A 23,538-nucleotide genomic window follows, 5' to 3' on the forward strand; every position below is an offset into this window, starting at 1 on the left:
CCCCCCCCCCCCCCCCCCCCCCCCCTTTCTTACTTACTTCAACACTGTTAATAATCAGTATGAAATTATACTGATAACTAAAGTTGGTTGAGGGTAGTTTTTCATCGGATATATATTATTACAATTTAGAGGTAGTGATACTAATAGTCCCTACACACTTGCCTTATGTTCTCAATTTAGCACATATTAACAGCATTTACCCATGTGCGCTCGCAACAATTATCACGGCCGCGTTCTCCATGGTCAATTGGTTACCGTTAATATTTCAATTTACAAACGAGCGTATATTATTGATCGTAGTCGCAACAGGTGTCACCCCTTTAATACAATACAAACTTCGTTCAAAGAGAATTGCGAGTATTCACACTGCGACGTTTGACCTTTTTAATATAATAAAATGTTATTCCATATTTTTTTATGATCACGACAGTTTAACAGCAGAATAATATACTAACTAATACGCATTGCACTTCGATAAATATATCAACCATATTTACAGCGCGTGCTGCACTTCTACGCGTGCCAAGTGTCGTCTGATCAATGGATATACGAAATCTCCGTTGGAAACTTTGGGCTGGAACCAATGATGCTAATCACGCCAAAAGATACAAATTACTATTTCACATTATATGTACAATCAATATATTTGCCGTGTTTGGTCCATTGCAGGTAAATCAATAGAACATAGATCTACAAGCCATTCCGTTTCTGCTCAACGTAAAGCAGACGACTCGAGAATTGACAGATTATTGGATCCGATGTTAAAATCGACCGCCTCGATTTCACTGTAGACACTGAACTATAGACGTATGTACATAGCTATTCAATTTACTCGGATATATATGATATACGTATACTCGTGAAAGAAATTCCGAGGTGGATCGACAGATTAGGATTTATGCGGATTAGCAATGTACGTGCTTTAACACGTGATAAGATGTTGTCATGTTTAAATGTGTGAAGTGAGATGAAGTGGGGTAGTAATCGGATTGCGAAGTGATATCGGGATACTATTAATGCTTACTAATGATAAGTTAGGGAAGGCCGAGATTGTTTATGATTAATGCCAATGAATAAGGAGTAAATTATGTGCTCGTGTACCGACCAGTGTACTACCGTTCTACCTGGCTCGCTCACATTCGAATAATATCACCTCCAATTCTCAGGTTTATTGTAACGTCTATTGCTACTTATTGAAATAGAAGCTGTTACATATACTCTAGTTCTATATCGCTCGCGATACTAGGCCTGCTGCTACCTTCAACCAATAGCACGCTCAAACCATATATGGGTTGTAGCAGCCAGAACTGTGTAGTGAATTCACTCCTATCTTCATGCTCGCTATTTTCGCATAATTTATTCTTCAATCTTTCCCGGCATTTTTCGTATCGGTCCGATTCATACGGAACTTCCATGGATTAAGAAAAGTTTCCCGTGTTACTGGGGCAAGTTTCTGCCTGGATTTTACCGTCGGTTTTCTGGAAGTCGGAAAAGAAATCGGACCTGAAATTCGACCATCAGCAGAATTTTTGTTTTGTGAGACGTACGACCCGATCATCATCAACACGCTTCCGAGTTTTCACCGTGAACGTTTTGTATTGGGATGTAAGAAATTGTTTACAGTAATAATCGAGTAAACGACCTGATTAGCTTAATTAAATCGTAACTTTTCGTTCATCTTCAAGAATTCAGTTCACGCGTTTTTCTGTGATATTGAAAAGTGTTCAGGTAGTTTACCTGTCTGTGTATCTAGAGTGTAGAAGATTGATACCAGCTGACTGCCAGCCAAAAGGTGTATTCATCTCAAATTTTTGAACATTGACTCGTAGTTCCGATCATCAGGAGGAATTTCGTCGTGTTTTATTTCGTGTTGGGATTCTCTCCTGGGTAATTATCAGTTGTATATTGTAGGGTCGTTACGTCTCGGTGAACAAGTATAGAAGTATGTTTCGTCACATGTGAATCGTTCTGAAAAGAAACCAATCAACCTACCTCGATTTCATCGATGAGAGTAGCAGCCAAGACGACAAGTTGCCGATGATTGTGAAAAGTAGGGGACATCGGCACCAATGACGTCAGGAGGAGGGCGATTCGATTTTGATGACGGAGGCACGTACTGTGGGGGCTGGGAGGATGGCAAGGCCCACGGTCATGGAGTGTGTACGGGTCCTAAAGGTATGGGCGAATATGCTGGCGCCTGGCAATACGGATTTGAAGTTTCTGGAATATATACCTGGCCCAGTGGAAATAAATATAAGGGACAATGGTTCCAGGGCAAGCGGCATGGTCTAGGGACTGAAAATAAGGGTCGATGGATTTATCGTGGTGAGTGGACCCAGGGATTTAAGGGCCGTTATGGAGTGCGGGCTAGTACCACCTCAGGGGCCCGATATGAGGGAACTTGGACAACTGGCCTTCAAGACGGCTATGGGTGTGAAACGTACGCCGATGGAGGTAAGAGCTATTTTATATTTATCAAAATTCTGAGTAATTCATCCACATAATAATATCAAAATTGTACCCTACTAGCCAAATGCCCGTTGCCGAATATTTCATGTAAAGTCAAGGGCACATTACATAATAAAATACATCGTGTCCAACTAGCATAAACTTGGCACAATGGCAGTTTCCTGCAGTAATAATGAGGTACATTAGTGTCTCTTCAATCGTAATACAGTGTCAGTTTACCATACATCATTATTGTATCATACAAAAAGATCGGTTAAAAAGAATAGTGAGATTATATATGACCTAGATAGAGATAAACATGCACGTGATGGATAATTGTGTTTTTTTTTATTACGATATAAGTCGTCAAACTGGGTGTAATTGAGTGTTTAGTCAACTATAATTTTAATTTATTAAATCCCGACCAAGTATGTTGTACGGTTTCATATGATATGTGGGCTAAAAATAATCAAACCAGGGGCAGGTCCTACTAACAGTACATGTGACAGAGCTTTGCCTGTGATCTCCACAGGGAATAACCGGAAGGTCTCTGAGATGAATTTAAAAGCATTTTAGTACACCAAGTAATAGGTACTGACACTTTTCTATCGAATGTTTCAACTTTTCGTGGGGTTATTCTTTTTGGATGTCTTGACCCTTCAACCACGTGTTAGGGGCTACTAAGAGTCCAGGTCTTTCAGTCTTTCAGGTATAGTTTCATGCCACATTTGTCCTGATAGCCAGTGACATTCTGATTCTTGGTTTATCACGGTGTATTGCTGTTTATTTGAGTGTACTTGAGTAATAAGTCAATAGCTATCGTCGTCAATTAACAATGCTAATTTAAAATACCAAATCTCATCTGATCTAAGATTTTAGCCAATCTGTTGAGCTGTTTGTTTCCAGTTAAACATCCAATGACCTTAAGAGTTTATATTTTTAGGATATTTTGTTTATCTTCCCGTAAAATCAAGTCTAAATATTCAAGGTCGTACGCGAACTCATTGGGAAGGCTAAACTAACCGATAAAAGATGAAATATATCAAAGTTGGTTAGAAAATGGAATTCTGCTGATCCATCGTTTTATGATCTCAATATTATCATGTAGTATAAATAAAAACCCATGCATTGTAGACATAATGTTATAGATTATTTTAATTAGGGTTCTGATCGAGAGTTGGTCGCCATTAAGTCCCGTCTTCTTCATTTTGATCTGTTAAATCCCTCACGAAAGTTGAAAATGCAATTTAGATTTAATCTTTCTTGTGATTAGATTGTTACCTTGCAATAAAAAAAAATGAAAGTACAAGGTCGGCCATTGATTTCAAGGTCGTACGCGTGTAGTGAATATGATACTATTAATAGGATTATGAAAATACTTGGTTCTTTGAGTCTGTTTATTTTATTGCTACTAATTGGGGCATATACTGAATAATCTATATAATTAAAATATGTATGTTGTACTCTACTATATTCACTGGTAGTATTGTACAGTCATTCTTACAATATTTATGATTCAGAAAAATAGATGTGCACACCTTAAATATAAATAACTACGTCATGCCATGATAAGGAAGAGCCTGTGTTCAGTGGCTTATACTAGGAAACATCAGGTGAAGAGTCTGAGCAGGGGCCACAACATTTCCAGGGAGGGCACAAGCCACTTCTTCCACTATGCAAAATGATAAAAAAAATTGTTGGAGGGCCAAAGCCAGGCCAGCCTCTTTAATGAAGGGCGGTGGGGGAGATGGCCATGTTTTTCCCTGCTTCCCCCATAGGAACACCACTGCCTTTAATATTTTTAGGAATTGTTAGGTGGGGGGCGAGGAGGAGCCACAGGCAATTCTTTCCCTATGCTCTAGAAGGGTATGGATACCCTTGCAAGCTACCCTGGCTGCATATTCTTGAAATGATCTAAGAAGTTAAGACCTTGTCAAGATAGGAGATAAATAAGAGGTGTTTTAGAAGAGTAAGCTTGTCCTATCTTACTAGTGACACAAAGTTGCCGTTTTCCTTTTAATGCACCGTCAATGACTTCCTGTCTGTAATTACTATATGACCTCTAACTACTCCAGTGTTAATAAACTAACCAGAGTGTTCATTAGCTAATCTTCTCAAGATTACAACTTTGACTCACAACAACCATATTTCAATAATCATCTTTAACAAGGTCAAGGTCACGAAGCTATTGTACTTATTGATTGGTTATCTTCTTATGACGTCATCAATATTTAAACTGGGCACTAATCGTGTCTATTTCTCCTAAACGACCAAGACACAAGCACTAGGCAAGCAATTTACATTGTACAAATCTCCTCAATTAAACCAAGTACTTGTCATCCTTAGAGAAATAACGTATCTTCAGGCCTCAGACCTAAAATAGTTCACATAATAATATATTAATGACCAAACAATTTCAAGTTTTCTGGAGAAAATAAGACAAAGCGTAGGATTGAACATTTTATTTCCTAAAGGGTAGTTTACATTGGTGATGTGGGACATTTTTTAAGGGTCGTTTACATAATTGTTGGTGTAAGAGGGGGTGGGGGGGAGCCATCTTAGCACTTCAGCTCCCCTTTCGGATTTTAGAGGGCACTTATCATGGTGGGGGGCTCCCTATTTTCTAATCTAGGAAAGCAGAGGCTACATCTTACGCGATTTTTGGCAATAAAAGTAGAAAAAATTTATCATTTTTTCCCTGCCAATGTATTTTCTTATGTAAAATGTATTCAGATGTTTAATGACCTCCAATGAACCAATATTTTAATGTAGGTGTATAGTAGCTGTAACACCTGTTCTATAGACTTCAATAACTATCTATTCTAAATGTTTTTTGCAGTTTTTTTATAAGTATGGCTAATAATATTAGATAATTGAATATTTGGCGTAGTTCAGTAGGTGTATGAATATTAATTGACAAAATATTGATTTTGAATGTATGTTGATTTTTGTGATACAACTGCTAAAATTTACCAACCAATGAAGGAGTAGGAATAAAGCACTAAGGAAGAGAAATTCATGTAAAATGTTCTAATTTGGTACAAGTTTCTTTACAATAGCAAAGGTGAACAAGAATGAAGGGTTTCTGTACATCTCTTTAGAAAAAGCAGGGCCCGCAAACCCCGCAACCCACACCCATCCCCACTGTAGAAACACCAATGTACATCATCTTTGATGAAATATAGAGCAAGTTTGTCTTGAAGGCATAGTGATAGTAGTCGGTAGTTAGTTACTAAGACTTCCTGTATAACAGGTGATTACAGGTGTTAATTAAATACTTTGATTTGATTGGTTGTTTATACAGACCGGAAGTTGTTAATAGATGACTAATAGATTCAGAGATAAAGAGGGGAAGAAAAGTTTAGGAAAGATCTCCTGGTATATCATCGATAGCATGACCTTCACGTGCGAGTATGAAACCACATCTGATACATATTGCCACGTTTTTTATCAGTGAGTGGCCACATAACTTGATAAATATGGCTGCCATTTGTATTAATAAAGGATCGAATAACTGTAACTAGGGTTAATAGGGGAAACAGGAGTATATTCGTCCACCCAACAGTTCATTATTACTGTAATATACTAAAATAGATACACACCTACCTAGGTCATTTGGTGTAGGCTTATCTTGATACCTCAAATCATTTTATCAGCAACTTAGCATAAAATCAGAAACTAACTTAGACAAGAGCAACATTTATGCTGCATTAAACCGGGTATTATTGTCATTTACCTTACCTAAATGCTTGACAAAGCTGATCTTAATTACCATCATCATTTTAAGGTATTCAATTAAATCAGAAAGTGATCATGCATTGAATTGTCATTAACTTTGCTTAAATGCTTGACAATTCAGCTAGCCAATTTTATTGAACAAAGACTAGAATTTTTTCACTGAATTAGTTGTATGTGTATAGTCTAACATGAGTTTTATGATAGCAATATTGTTTGGTTGCGATAAAAACTGAAGCAACAGTATATGTATATTTAAGATCCTTTGACAGTTGGAAATCGAAAACTGGCTAAATTTGCCACATTACACACTGCATGGCATTAGTTAAACAGTTTAAGAAAAGTATAACATAAACTCCTTTTCATTTAATTTCATTTGAAGATTTCTTTACTCTTGAACAAGCTTGATCTGGATATTTGAGTTGATGAGAGAAAAACTGGAATTTAAAGGTCACTTTACAACTCAGAGAAAATGATTCTAAGTTTTTACCAGTTGATGAAAGAATGTTGATGATTGTTCCAAAGGTCATTAAGTTTAGTAAAGGTCAATATTAGTTTTTGTTACAAGATGAAGATATTTTATTTAGTATTATTACTGATAGCAGTTGACTGGGTGCATGAGACTCGCCCAAAAGACCACCACCCCCATCCCCAAGGGATTAATTCATCAAATATACAATATTAGCTCTGAGATCTCTTTGACAGAGATGGAAAATTGATAATCAAATTGCAGAGTGGTGTCAACTGTTCTGAAGTGTGAACATTACCTCTCTTGCAAGTGAAACCATAGCTTATCACACTGAGGTTTTTAAAAGGATAAAAACTTGAGGACCCAAGTTGTAGAGTTGTATCAGGTGTTTGGTAGTGTAAGCATACCTTCTCTTGTGACACTCACTACTATACTTATAATAGTGGAGTTCAAATTCTATCAAATTTTTGACTTTTTGAGCTTAAGATCTATAAGCTTAAAGTTTGAATAACGATGCTGAGAACAGTCTTGTCCATCCACATTAGGTTTTCACCAAGCATGAAAAGTGAGGTGAAGTCAGAGAGGTTTAGAGATATGTAATAACTGCCCTACCCCCTCTGCTCCCTACACCCTCCGCTCCCAACCATCTCTATTTCCAACCTCCTCTGCTCCCAACCCCGTCTGCTCCCTGCCCCTCTGCTCCCTGATCAATATGGAGTTATTGTATCCAGGTAGGCACCAGATTGAGACAATAGACTGAGACAATAGCACCACTCTAGTCTCAGAATGTTAGTCATCTCTAAAACCATTTAAAATGAACTTATTAGCAATATTATTGAAACCCTTTTAACAAGATAATATTTACATATTATACAACAGTTTTCTCTAGATCTTACTGCATTTGGCATTGTTTTGAACCCCTACTGATGAGGATTGTATATCTGAAACAGGTGTCAGCAACATGAGATGAACTCTTGTGAAATAAAGCCACTATCATGCATAATACCACCACAAGAAATCAGATATATAAAGTTACATGAGTATTTTTTATAAACATTTTGTCTATTCGGTTAATTTGGTATCAGGAATAAGTTGCAGCAATATCTAAGAGTCTTTGAGAACATTATTCCTTGTCCTGTTCCGTATTCCAGATCCCTTTAACTCCCCTCTCCCCCCCCCCCCCCCCTATCTCTCCTTCAGACTTAGTTATATAAGTCTATTATATAATGATGTCTATTTGGTTAATTTGGCATCATGAAGTAGTAGCAGGAATAATATCTGAGAGTCTTGGACGAGTTCCAGGCCAGAATGGAAGTGGAATAATTGATAAATTACGTCATGATTTACAAATATCAATAATTACTCTCAGGTTTGATAAATTCCTGCCAATTTTCATTTTATAAATATTTCTGATAATTAATTCCTAGATGAAGAAAGGGGGGTAGGGGATTGGGGGTGATGGAGGTATGAGAGACTGACACAAAAAGCATGTAGTCATTAAGATTGGGCAATAAACCGAGGCCCTGTATGCCACAGACTGTGTATATTAAAGACCCCTCAACTTTTGGAACAATGTTCTGGCAATATTTCTTGGCATTGCTTACGTTAATTAGCCCAATCTAGAGTAGAGAGATAGGCATAAAACGCTAAAACATTTCTTTGCTCTTTTCTCAAAACTTTAGTTTTGCAATGCATAGGCCTTGTCATGCTGATATAATTAGGGACATATTTTGAAGCCGATATTATTCACATGAAATTTGGTTTTCCAACAAAATTAAATCGAAAATAAGACATTTTGGTTTTTACAGATATCTATAATGGCTATCATTTCTTCTGTTAGGAATATACTTATTACTGACTCAACCATGCTCTATATAGCACTACAAGGTTTTGTTATTGATTTTCTTCTCAAACTATTAGAATTGATGAAATTTTAATGAAAACCCAGTTTCTTTTTGCCATTCTTTTACTCTTTGCACTGGAAATGTCAATTTGTCAATATATTATATTAGACAATAGAGACTACAATAGTCATGATTGTCAAAAGAGTGTACTCTAGAGAAATTAAGTATGTTAATCGAGTCTACAGTAGACATGTGTGTCAAGTTGTGAAGATTGTTAAATGCATCTTGGGATTAATAAATTGCGAACTGTTTCTTGAGGCTCTATCATCCAGATCGACAAGTGTTAACTGGAGATTGGCATTTAGATAAAAGAGACTACATCTTTTGAAATTTCTAGACGATTAAGACTTGTCCGACATTTATTCAACTCTCTCTCAGCTAATTGACCTATATTTTATTCATCGATAAAGAGATGGAATCAGGTACGGTAGTTTTTGTCCTAATTGCTTGATATAGCAAAGTGATATTTATCAGTAGAATTTTTCCAATATTTAGGTTTCAGTTTCCAATTTTTCAAACCTCTTGCTAACATGTTAATCATGCAAGTTTTGTCTGAATGGCTTGATAGCCTAATAATATTTGGCCTATTTTTTCACGGCGTTGCAATTTCCCAACTTCCTGCTTTAAAAGTTCTAAAGGATCTGTGTACAAATTGCTAAAATGTCACACATATGTGTTACTTTTTCATGGACAATTCCATTAGCAATTATCAATGTGATATGTCTTTTGATTGGTTAAAATTTGAAATTTATAAATAGTATATAATTAGATAACCATATACCTTGAAAGTGAAAAAAAATGAAAGCAGTTTAAAATCAGCAATTTTCAAACTAAGCCCTTTTCTATCTTCTTTAGATGCAAGCAAGGTTTTTTATTCAATTATCAACAAGCACAATATCTGATGTCCACTCTGAAAAGTGGTACAGATAGCTACTATTACCATAGAGGTAAATTTCGAAGGTGGTATCACTTTAAGATATTATTAACAAAGTTAACCCTTTGAACCCTGAATGTAAATGAAATATAACGTCATATACCCTGAACTACAAGTAATAAAAGTAAAAGCGTATGACGTTAACGTTGTATGACGTTGCTTAGTGACGGCCCGTATATCGACTCCTCCGGTATATATTGCGTTAGTGTGTGGCGGGTTAACCGGCTGCTAAGGTTGAAAGGGTTAATTGTCTAAGTTGGTCTATTTAATGATACTTTTTCCAACCTAAAGGAAATATTTATTTGGCTGTATCACGTCTAGACATGTATATATCCAGTAGACATGTATATCTCCAGTAGACATGTATATCTAGCAGACATGTATATATCCAGTAGACATGTATATCTCCAGTAGAAATATTTATTTGGCTGTATCACGTCTAGACATGTATATATCCAGTAGACATGTATATCCAGCAGACATGTATATCCAGCAGACATGTATATATCCAGTAGACATGCACACCCAGTAGACATGTATATCTCCAGTAGACATGTATATATCCAGTAGACATGTATAACCCCAGTAGACATGTATATCCAGTATACATGTATATCTCCAGTAGACATGTATATCTCCAGTAGACGTGTATGTCTCCAGTAGACGTGTATATCCAGTAGATACGTATATATCCAGTAGACATGCACACCCAGTAGACATGTATATCCAGTAGACACTGGGGTCAATTTGATCTAGTAGATTGTAACAATATGTCTCTTCAGACTTGACTTAGTTTTAACTTGAACCAGGGTTTTAATTTCATCGTCATTCTCAAATTCGATCTTTCTTTTTGTCAGTGGTTGCTGTCTGTAATGTGAATCTAGTGAAAACATTGCTAATATTTACAGACAGGCCAATTCTCTTAAGGGGATTGTAAAGAGGTTTTCTCGATTTTTTAGGGCTAATTGTGGCATTTTTTGCATCAATCCAATTTTCCCTAAGATGTCTGGATCTTGATATTATAGACTTGCCTGACATCACAAGCACAAAAGCTACTTATAATATAAAAAGGACCTTTGCATTGAGAGCTATATATATCATATAACACTTAGTGGAATTACTAAAACCACAGACTGAAATTTAGAATGGTGCAAATTGATGCCATGTCCCGGATACACATAAGAATAAGCTTAGAAAAACCTCTTTTACTTGAATAATTTTTTGTGTTTCCCTCGTTCTTTTTGAATGTAAAATCCCATACTTACATCAAATTCTTATCTTATGAGTTTTTGAGGAATCAAGCTCTAGCCCTCAAGATGTTTCAAAAGTTCCCTTTCATATCCAGTGGCCTACATGGATGTTCATAGTTCTACATTAATCTCTCAATTCAAGAACGACACAATAGTTGTCTTGTCTTCAATCAAAACCATGACCGACCTTGACCTAGATCTGATACAAGATCTATTTTTAGATTAAATCGTGAGGAATTATGTAATTATAAATGTAAGAATCAATCTACATTTTGTGTGAAGTTTTTCTTTATCAATTTTAATAAATAATATTTAGACTGAAAATCAAAGGAGTATTGTAAGAGAATTATCTTTTGAAGTTTTATTTAAGTGATATAAGCTAAGATTACATGTGTACAAATGTGATTCTATGTCAAGTCTTTGAATGGCATTTAGCAATTGTGAGTACGATATATAGACACAGCTTTATGGTGTTGACTTTGAGCAGAACATTGGGTATGCTAAGGATTTGGATTTGCCCTCCCAAAACAATCGTACAATAACAGTTTTAATTAGCAAGGCAGAGCATTCTTACCCTTCTTTGCATTACAGCATAGTCCATGATCAAACTTGGCTACACTTTTAGAATACAATCAACTGAAAGGGTAGTTGAAATAATTATCAGTAGCTTCATAATGCAAAAATGTAAGCCCCACTGCCATAACAGTGTCTACAATACTGAGGGCATGCTCACTCTCCCTAGTGCTGGGGTTTTCAACCCAGGATCCTTGATCAATCCTCACTCCCTCCAAAAATTTCTAAATTATCCTCTGGGTGGTAATTACCCCCAAGTTGAAGCCTAGTGTCTCTGGGTGCATGGATATAGGAATACAATCGACCAATAGTTTGTTTGAAGGTCAGTTGAAAGAAGTGAATGAATTACAGGCCGTTTCCTTGAGATAATCAATCGTTAGAAAGCTGTTGTAGCTAATTTCTTTACAAATATATACATATTGGTTGCCATGGGAACGGATTGTGTAGAAACTCTGATAGTCTTTCTTTCTTACCTTCCTTCATGTAATTATATAATACTCTCTAACAAAAAACATCCATCTTGCATTGTTTACACATATACAGGCACATGTTTTGGCAATGGTTTGTATGTAGTGAAACAAATGTCACCGAATACTCGTAATTAGGGGGGATATGGTTTGGTTTTCGTTGAGGGGGAGGGGGAAAATTTTGAAGGAACAATTATACCTTAGTCGCAGCTCACCATCAAAACGTAAGCCTTTAAATCCACGTGTGTCCAGAATTATATGCGTTGGAAGGTTAAAAAGATGAGTCGTCTTTTCTTGAGACACTGCCATATATAGAAACAGGAAAAGAAATTCCTAGTTTAGATATTTTTGAAGGAATTATACAATTTTCATACATTTATAGTATTTCTGAAGACTATTTACATAATTATATTCAAGATTCAAATCAACTCCCTCAAAATGGCGCATCTGTCCCTTTGATATACGCTGAACGGAACTTATTGACTCTCTTGTAGCTCATGACTGTTATTTATTTAGCAGATGTCTGTTCGAGTCAAAAAAACACTGATGGTAATAAACATGACCATTAATCGTTTCAAACTTCCTTGAAACATATATATCTCAGTTACCTTGAAATAATAGATTTTGGCCCATTTTTGTATTTTCAGTAATGGCAGTATGGGTCTACCGCCTTTATTTTAGGAATACATCCTCTTTGTTAAAAAATGATGTTCATAATTAGGAACTATGATTTTGTCCATTTTACCCCAAATTTCCCCTTTGTTCAAAATAATTAAAATGTTTTTATTTTTATTCAGAGGAGTTCCTTAAAGAGAGGAAAGTAGCACCAGGTAGGCGACTTCCAATCCCACAATTCTCCATGTTTTTTGACTTTTTCTTCCCCCAAAGTTTGTGTTGTAGAGTCCTCTGAGCTCACGATGTTTTCACCCAGTAGTATCGCTGTTTGTGATCACATGGTACATTCTCTAACATTGTTGCATCATGAAGAGTGAAGTGAAGTAGAATTTGAAAACTCTTTACCCATAATGCTTCAATCAAGATGGCCACATTTCAGTCTTGCAGCAAATCCTTTTTGACGTTTTGATTGGCCAATTTAGATATTGTATTTGAATTTTTTAGGCTTTTGTGGTGATTGACGTATCTTGACATCTTGTAATGGCTTTGTTCGAGTTTAGCACGTTCACTTCTGATTTATTTTATGATTTTTCCAGTTTTTTGATTCACAATGGCTGTATCCTGATGATGAATCTTGTTGTAGTTTTTTTTTTCTTCATGGCACTGACCTCTTTCACTGAACTTTCATTTCATTGTGATCACCTTCAATTTTACCTTGTCTAGTGTAGCCTACTTTACTGAAATATTTTATAAAATTTCTGATATTTTTCAATTTAAATATTAAAATATCTGATCAAGAACGAAGAAGTCTATATAAAATCCTTGCCGATTTTCCATTTATAAATGTGAAAGTATGTTAAAGATATTTGAATATTTGAATATTCATGAATTTATTTCAATTTACTTTTTAAATTTTTGGTGCGGAAATTAATGAATTTTTTAAATAAGAAATAACCCTTATTAAGCTAAGTACATCTAAATATCCATTTGACATTATATAATATTACACTCTAAACTCAGCATTGCTTGAGTAGCTTAATTAATGCTTAATAGTTAATAGATCCTGCTTAATTAACATAAACTAATTAATTATCTATTTAAATTTATTCAGAGAATACAAGTCCAGCTTAAATATTATATAAGTTTTTCATCTGTAGCACAATTAAAATTTGGAATTCTGATACTGCCCTGAAATATGGATAATGTATGATACATCATGAACTAGTCTGTAGACAATGGCGTCTCCAGTCTCCAGAGACAGAGGGTACAAATAAGGGGTAGACTGACTCAATAGGGGGACAACTGTCAAGGTTGAATCAAAGATGTGTCTGAGAAGGTTCTCCCTAGAAAATTTTTGAAAAATTGAATTGATGTGATGCATTCTGACACATATTTTGGGGCAAATATGTATAAAAATCACAATTTTAAATTTGTTAAAAATATACCAGGAGTACAACTTAGGGCGGAAAACAATTTTATAGTATCCCCACTGGCGCCGGCGCTGTCTGTAGATAAGAAGTTTTGTGAAACGGGGGCCCTGCAGGCGCTGAGGGAATGAATATATATTTCTATGCTATTTAGGATGTGTGCACTAGATACACCTGGATATTCAAAGAGGCATTAGACTTAATTTATCTTTTTTCCTAGAGAGTAAAGACAGACAGGAAGTTGTCTGCTCCTAGCCAAACTTCAAATAACATTGAGATCTGCTTGTCTGTTTCATTTTAATCAAAGGAAACAGGAATTTGTTTTTGGAAGGTCTACACACCTATATGTTTTGTTTTAGGCAGAGAACAAGATAAAACAGTGAACAATTTGCCCGGGGTTGAAGTGGAAAGTCGGTTAACATTCTCGAAATTATAGGTTGTATCTTGCCAAAAGAATTAAAACCAGTCGAAACGTCTATCTAAAATAGAAGACTAAACTTAATCAAATTATTAATTAAACTCTGAACATTATCGTCAGTGATTTTAAAATTCACTTTTCGTTCATCCTATAAATTTGAATACTTATTTTGTTGGTTAGTGTAGGATATTAGACTAGAATCAAACTCAGAAACTCTTCACCAGGTTTCACCAGTCATTCAGTAAATCAAATGTGGACAAAAAACTTTGAACACCATCAGAAAATAGTCATTGTACCTTTCAGACAATCTTATACTGATTCAGCAAAGAATTTGGACGAATTACATCTAATACCTCGACTGTAATAGCCACCTTTCTGGTATCATGAAATCAGTGATTTGATTGGATAGTACTCCAGCGAATTCAGCCAATCAGAGCTCTCAGCAGAAAAACTGTAAACATTTTGACTTATTGTTTACAGACTTTCTATTGAAACATCTAATTGGCTATAGTAGCTAGCAAACCTCAAAACAAGTGTCTATTGCTGTCAAGATATAAGACAAAGATTGTAATAGCTTGACATAGTGAAGGTGTCCTTAAACTAGCTAATACTGATTCAGCAAAAAATTTGGGACCAGCTGATCATATGAGAAAAATAAAGTAAAGGATGTAAATATTGATTGAACCAGATAAAAAGAAAAGCTTGGCTCGAATTCTTCTTCATTCTTTATTTATTTATCAATTTCAACACAACACGTTTTTCTCATTCTTTTCTTTTCTTTCACCGAAACTGACGATTTCTCAAGAAACAAAAACTTGAAGTATGTGGAACATTAGAACATTGGACTTGAAAATTAAAAACTAAAACATTCAAGTTGAACTATCTTGATTTCAAAACTGGAATTTTAGAATCTGAAAACTGGAAACTGGACTCGAGCATCAGAAAATGAACATCAGATAACAGAAAACTGATCTTGAGCATTAGAAATAGAAAATTGAAACATGAACATTAGAAAAAAGAACATTGAATTTAAACATTAGAAAATTGAACATTGAAAACAAGAACATTTTACTTGAATTTGATAATTAGAATCATTACTCAGAAAATGGAATTATAGGATCTGAAATTTTAGAATTTAGGAAAATTGAACATTAGAAAATTGCTCCTGGAATATTGGATTTCTAGAATCTTAAAAACTGAACATATTAGGAATATTAGAAATTTGATGCCAAAACTGGAATTTTCAATCCTAGAAACAAGAAAGTGGAACATTGGGATGAACATTAGAAAAGAAACTTGGATAATAGAACATGATCAAGTATTTAAAAATATTGCTTTTCTTGGAAAAAATTGAGTTTTTGGATTCTAATTTCTTGGTCCTTGAAAGTTAGGGAACCTTGAATAAGTCATCTTTCCTCATTTTTCATCAACTCGGCTGTAAATGGGTATGGATAATACAAGAAAGATCTACACCAAGAAGTTTTGCCAAGGATCAGCTGGTAGACAGGATCCTCGAGAACTGAAATAGTTATTCTCCAAAAATATGTTGTTTCTTTTCTTTTAAACTAAAACAAAACAATGTTTGCACCAATTTTAATGACGTCTGCTAAGTGGTGGCAAATTAGATGGCAGGTTTGGTCTGGTGGGAGGATGACGTCACAAGGTTAAAGTTCTCATTTAGAGATATGGTTGGTTGCTTCTCTACATCCAGTTGTTAGTTGCCATGGTAACCAAGAGATAGCAGGTGCGATGTGTAGATACCTTTCTTTCTGTGTAAACCAAGTGAGATACCGAAAACCTAGTGATACCATAATATACATATAGATAAATATATATAGCAGCACTTCGAATATACTCCAATATTAAACACAGGTTATTTCTTCATCACTTTTGATGTTAGGGATAAAACAGTAAAACACAGCCGAAAGTTTTTATGATATTTAAAATCTCGCATCTGAGGGAATAGGTTTTAGATGTCGCAAAAAACATAGTAGAAGTGTTTTATTTGATATATAAACTGGTAAGGCCTCGTGTGCTACAGACTGTTCAAGTTAAAGATCCATCGACAGTTGGAAATCTAAGGGCCGTATGCAGCGCTCTTATCTCGACTAAAGTCGAACTTCACAAAATTAGGATTAAGGCTTTCATTTTCTACATTTGATAGTCAAATTTAAACATGACTTTCGTAAAGATCGACCGGAGCCAAAGTTTAGGTAAAGTACGAGCGCTGCATATGGCCCTTAGTATAATAGGTTATGCAGCTTCCTATGCATTATTTCCCTTATTGTCCACAGTATGGCATTGCTCATCTTCAAAATCCAATCAGGTGCAGAAAAGAAGGACGTAAAACTCCATTTCATTTCATTTCGACCAGCTGGTTGCAATATTTTGATTTCTTAGCAAATTATTCTATAAAATTACTCCCCCACTTTATTGTCAGTCAATCATATCAACTGCTTCACTTACTTCAATTATATCATTCCGCCCTGTTGCAGACAACAGTTTAGTACACTCTAGATTCATACGCTACGTCCACCATTTTTTATTTAATCTGAATACTGCAATTTGATTGGCTAATTTACAACTGGACTTTCTCAATAATGGTAGTAATTTAGTTTATACATCTTATCAAAACCCTTCGTTTTTCATCAAATAATTGCGTATCCATGGTGACCTATTGGTGTAAATTCCTTGTGGAATCGATCTTAGAATTGTTCTAGTTATCACGTCTGCTAAGACCAGGTCACATGACAGTTTGTTATGGTTGAAAAGAATGAATCTCCATTACAAATTTCTTAAAACCAATTCTTATCTTATTATGAAAGGAATAGAGATTTAAAGAGAGGCTTAGTTGTAATAATAAAATACATCTTTTTACATGACTACAAGGGAAGATAACAATCGATATTGTGTTGATTTGAAATGACAAGAAATGGACTTAAAGAGAGGCTTATGGAGTTTTACATCTTACAGATTTGTGTCTTATTTTCCCAAAATTTTTCAGGCAATATTTCGAGACTCTGTGATATGTAGAAAAGACATAAATAGAAATAGAAATTTCTCTTTTGAGATATATTGGAAGGAATTTTACAATTTTCATACATCTCTAGTACTTCTGAATATTATTCAAGACCCAAATTGACCCACTTCATTTCAAAGCAATATGAATTTCATATGTTTTGACCCAAAATATGTGTCAGATTGCACCAAATCAATTCCATTTTTCAAAAATTTTCTTCAGGAACATCCTCTCCACCTATGACACTTCCACCAAGCTGACTTATTCATCAGTCTGCCCCTTATTTGTACCCCCAGTCTCATGGGGCGGGTGCCGCCACTGTCAGTATATCAGGATAATAATTAGAAAAGAAAAAATCCAATTATCTAAAAAAAATTATCTTGATAGACAATCAAATAAAAGCCTTCAGTTGTTTCCATGATTGAGCCATGAACTTTTCATCCTAGGTAATAAAAAGACAATTTCCATCGAATCGTAATGGAGAAATTGGACATGAGCCTAATTTCGTATTGTTTAATGGCCATGTAAGAAATTGGCATCGTTTTTATTATTCCATTTTCTTGGCAACTGATAAATTGTGGCTTGACATCTTGGTTAAGACTGAGCCATGTTTTATAGATTAGCTTGTCTCACTGATGTCTTGGCCATATTTTTCTTGCAGAGAATCTGAGCTGAGTTATTGGTGACTTGGTTTATCAACTCTGTATCCTTTTCATTAACTTACATTACATTCAAATTTCGAAAGTGCATAAGTATTGAGTTCTAGTACGCTGCCAAAGTCTTGAGAATCATCTTATTTCATATAAACTCTATCCCCAGAGATTTGCCCTGCTTTGGCAATCCTCAGTCGACCCACCTATCTACCTCCACCCATCTACACTATCACTTTCAATTTTTGTTATTATTTATCATAGGAAAGGAATAGCCTGTGGCTCCCCTAGAAAATTTCACGGTGCATGCCCAGCCCTTCCTTATGTTTCCCAGAATTGCCACTGAACTGATATCACAGACTGGGTAGTTCTAGTTGTAGTAGGATCTGCATCGCGTGGATTGAACCCTCGTAACAGTCTGGATCAATTGGATGGTTTGGTTGTCCAGTCCATTTTATTTGATAGTTAAAGTATCTATTGACACCATATAATATGCTTAGTGTAATAAATATTCTAGTTGGATTATAAAGTATATTTATTATGATATCTGTATATATTTCTGTGTCAAGATGACCTAGATGTTTCTGCTGAAGGCCTGTTGTTGTTACCATCTAATTGACACAATTCTATCAAGCTCCTTATAGTAGGCCTATTATTATATTATCATTATAGTGTCTCGATCACAAGGCTCCATATTATAACTAAAATCTTCCTGAAATAACTCTGAAATAGTTCCCATTTTGTTTTTTTTTGGCATTCTTCATAAAAAATACTCAATTCACCTTAATGTTAAGGTTAGTTACTTTGAGGACTGGCTATAGTACAGTCAGTCAGGGTTTTGGAATCTATACATGACATAATTTCCTTGGTTATGTCGACCAAATGGTGGGTGTGCATTCTAACTTTGGTCAACCTCTCTTATACAAGGTCTACTTTTGGACTTATTAATGTACTGAGCTAAAGGGATACCATTGGTATCAGATGAGTATGCGTGTCTTGTAAGCGAGACTTGATGCTTATTATATAAGAGCTCGTAATTGTGGTCTTGAACTCAGAGCTTAATAAAGGTTAAAGGGACATTTCGCTTTTTTAGTACGTAGGAATTTTGTTTGCTCAAATTTGTTTTAACTTAAAAAATCCAGCCGTTGATTTTTTAACGCCAAAATTATTTAAAAAGTTAATGTAAGATTATTTTGAAAGCTTCAAAGCAGTTTTTGTATTTTGTAAACCAATATCTTTTTTCTCTTGATTTTAAGAGTTATATATTAGAGACACACACTAGCCCTTGCTACCACCCACAATTTAAAGACTTGGTATGTGCTTTTGAAGGTTATGTATTACGACTGATGATCTAAAGACTCAGCCTGTGTTTTTGAGAGTTATATACCAGAAATACTGTATAATAAACCATGTAGATACTCCTGTATCAAACGTGACCTAATTCTGTAGAACTATACGGACAGTATTGATTATTTATTCACTATAAAATATTTCTACAGGATAATGCCGCCAGTCTTGTTGATTATAAAGTTGATAGTTCTACAATTCTTTTCTTATACTTCCAGTTAACCTTTTGAACCTGCCACTTATTCCTGGACATGGAAAAAACGTCCAGTCTTTCAGATGGGACAATAAACCGAGGCCCCGTGTGCTACAGACTGTGCACATTGAAGATCATTGGACAATTGGAAATCGAAAAAGAGCAGGCTAATGCAATTTCCCTCATTGCACCCTGCATGGCGTTGCCCATCTTCATTAGCCCACATGGTGCAGAAAAGTAGGACGTAAAACTCCATTCATTTCATTTTGTTCTTCAATTATTCTTCAGCAAGAACTGAAAGTATGTCTCTCTTGTAGTTCCAATGTTACTGTGAAATGGTTTTAATAAGACAACAATACGTCTGTTGGATTATAGCTACTTTCTTGATGTTATAATTGAGGTTCTATAGCACCGTCTGTTAGATCGTTGATTCTTTACTTGATGTCATTTGCTTGTCATTTAATTGTAAGAAAAAAATAGGACTTCGAATAGTTATAGTGTGTTTGTGTACTTTTCTAGAATCTTCAAGTTGAAGAATTCCAGGTGTACGTTCAAAGCAGAACTTTGGCCTATTTTATTAATGAGTTCGTACCAGATTTTCCAAGCTTTTTCTGAAATACCTGAAATCTGGTTTAGGTTAATGTTACTAAAGTATGTTTCAATGTAACTATATTCTCTTCTGCCATTCCTCTGACATGATGCCATGTTTTCCCGCCATTTAACGCCCTCGTTATATATCAGCAGACGTGTAAATTTGGCGGGAAGCCAGAACCAACAGACGATACCAGCAGATGGGATTCTCCTGTCGTGAAGATAGAAATTTACAATTTAAATCACTTTTAGTTGAAATCTTAGTAATCTCGGACTTCACATAAACTGTCTGAATTGTCAAGGGTTCAACATCCTCTTCCAACTTTCATTAGGTCAAAATTAGTGGTATTTCTATGAAGGGAGGGGGGAGGTTGCAGAAGGGGCAAAATTTTTTATTATTGTACATAGTGACAGAAGTGCCTGTGGCTCTCCTTGGGAAATTTTGCGACCCCTACTTGGCCCCCTCACCTAATGTTTCTGAGCATTGCCATTGGTAAAAATTCTTGATTCATTGCCCCTTCCTGCCCCTTCCTGCCCCTTCCTGCCCCCTCCCTCCTGTAGCTAGTCCTGTAAATGATACTGTAATTTCAGGAAATAAAAGTGATACAACTTTAGAATGTGTACGTGGAATAAACAGATGATACTTAATTTATAATGATAGATTTAAACGGACACCATCAATCCAACTGTTTAACTAGAATCATACAGGAAGTTTCCTTTAGTAAAATATTCCTTTACATTTCCTTCTGTTGGGATTTCTCAAATATATACCATGAAGGGATGTGTATAAAATGATAAATTGCTAGTGTCAAAATGAAGTTACCATTATATTTGTGAGAACCATGTCGAGATATATGGCAGACTGAGTTTTAAATTCTCTTGCTAACTGTTTTTATTCTCTATGGTGGTAATGAGTTCTTATTTGGTTGATGGTTTAAAGAATATTTTTATTGATTGATCATACAATATAGGCTAATATTTTAAATAATATAAATAAGGTTTCGGAAACTAGCCAAGTTACGTTAATCTGTCAACTATTTTGTCTATGGCAAGATAAAGACTTGTGACTTTGATAAAGCTACAATTGGTATTGGTATGGATAATCTGGGATAGATGAATGCAGGGATATTATTTCCGCTGTATCAAACCAGCACACCAGCTAAGAGTTCCATGCTAAGATGCTGCAGCATTATGGAAGGACCAGCTGGTAGATAGAATCCCTCGATACCTAATTTACTCTCCTTGCAGAATAAAGATTCTTCTGTTATGTCAGTTATTTTTGTCATTATCGACTTTTACAGTCCATTTTTACGGCACATTTGGAAGAGATGTTTTCAACATCATAGAATGAAAACTGCAATTAAAATTTCCATCATCGACAAACATGGCGCCTTGTTTGTTATAAAATATTAAATATTTCAGTTCCGAACCACAGGAGAGTAATGTGAAGTCATTATTAAATATTAAAATGTTTATTCAGTGTCACATTATTATTCTAATTGTTGCATTATGGTCAGACGCAGTTTTCAATTCTTTCTCCAGTATTAGAATATCAAACACTATTATGGGTGGTTTATGGAGTAGAGACAGTAACATATTTAGGGGGAGGGCCATGTGGCCTGTGAAAGGTCTTATTTGAAAGGAAATAAGTGAAATTTGCCCCTTAAATGCTTAAAAGTGATCTTATGCCATCTGAAATCCCTGGATAGTGGAAATTGAAAAAGGGTAGGCTAATGTAGGACTGTTAATTTCACTGTATTTTCCAGTCATGACTGACTGATACACTCAAATGTCTATTGTTTGAGAGAAATGATATAAAAATCAAAAGCCAAAAGTTAATGCCTCTGTTTGAATCAACATTTAGTATTTTTGTAAAAAAATTCCCTCATTACACACTGCATGGCATTGCCTATTTTGTTATGAGGACCTCAACAGTTGAAAATCGGAAAAGAGTCAGCTAATGTCACTATCCTGGCAGATTTCCCTCATTGCACACTGCATGGCATTACCAATCTTCATTGACTCTGTAAGTAGCAGTATTTATTCATTTATTCAGCTTAATTGTGATAAGGGATAAAGGTTGTTAATCAGTCTTGTACTATTGGTGATTTATGCTAATATGACATGCCATTCTGAGGTTTATTAACCTCTGAGTCTTTATAATACTTCTTGTCCTGAGAGGATTTGAACTCAATAGCACCTTATTACCATGATATTTGGAAGGCTTGATTAACTACTGATTGAGGTATGAGAATGAGTATGATTCAGAAACAATTCGCTCCTACACTATCTTATCTTATTGGGGAGGTAACTTCTCTGAGAGTTGCTCTTCACAAAATTTAACAAGCGTCAAAAATGAAATAAAAGATTAATAAAAATAAATGTGAGTACCAAGAATCACCAAGATATACTTTTAAATGTTAACCACACAGTCACACTAAACCTGATGGAGAGGCCAACACCAAACATGACAGAAGATGTTGACATAGAGAGCCATCAGGGACCTGCACCACTGTAAATCCTAAAATATAAGAAATAACCAAAGCGATAGTAAAATTGAATCTGATTGTGCCAGAATATGGTCTATAGACAAGACAATTATCATTCATACCAGCTTGGCACTGAACATTTTGATTGGCATCAACTAGACTGATGAATATTCTATTCAGAAATTCAGTTCAAGAAATGACCTTTAACCTTATCTACCATATTAATCATATTCTTGATAGATTGTAACCTATTTCTATAGACTTGTTGTTATCAGTGACGTTTCTAAGAATCAATAGAAAAGGGGACAAGGAGGGGCAACAGGTTTTTCAAGGGATGGGGGTGGGGAATGATGTTTTGACTCACAGACTTATTTCTTTCACTTTGTAAAATAATAACTTAGGGGCCAATGTTGGGCAAATCTCTGAATAGTATCTGTATGGTGGCTGAAACTGGCCTACTAAAAATTCAATCATCAAAGGCAAAGTTTGAAGTTGCCAAGATGAAAAGTTGCCACATGATCAGTGTTAAAATTTGTAGTTTAAAGAAAAGGAACAGCTTCCAAGAAATGAAATTTCACGTACTTAAAGGCTTTTTCACTACTGAGAGTCATAAATTTTCAATTTAAAAATCTGAAGATGGCTATATAGGCACAGCTTTATGGAACAACAATCACTGGTTAAAGTTTTATACAACGTTTCGATGTGTTTCCAATGTCGTCCTCAGGCACAGACATGTCTAATCGTTGTATAAAACTAACCAGTGATTCTTGTTCCATAAGTATCTGTGCCTATATATTGTGCTTACAATTGCTAAATGTCATTTAAAGACTTTAAAGATGGCTTGTTATCATCCACACAAAGATTAAACAGTGGCCGGTGGTATACTTATTCGGCATGACAACATGAATAATGTCTTTAACAAGCCCCATAAAGAGGCTCTGTTCACATTTAAGCACTATGTGAGAATTGGTCATTGACCCTGTCCAATAATCGTGACCCCAGAGAGTTC

The 23,538-nt window shown here is 35.3% G+C and overlaps 1 protein-coding gene across 1 annotated transcript in view; it reads left to right on the top strand.

The window, feature by feature from the left end:
* Positions 1-2,081: 2,081 nt before the first annotated feature.
* Positions 2,082-23,538, top strand: part of LOTGIDRAFT_91360 (hypothetical protein) — a gene marked incomplete at both ends in the record, with an annotated part of 40,561 nt that continues 19,104 nt past the window's right edge. Inside the window, one exon of the mRNA XM_009068035.1 lies at positions 2,082-2,454. Within this exon, the coding sequence (XP_009066283.1) occupies positions 2,082-2,454 (373 nt within the window). The remainder of the gene's footprint in view (positions 2,455-23,538) is intronic.

This window comes from Lottia gigantea (assembly GCF_000327385.1).
Source record: "Lottia gigantea unplaced genomic scaffold LOTGIsca_88, whole genome shotgun sequence".
In the NCBI taxonomy this organism is placed as follows: Eukaryota; Metazoa; Mollusca; class Gastropoda; family Lottiidae; genus Lottia; species Lottia gigantea.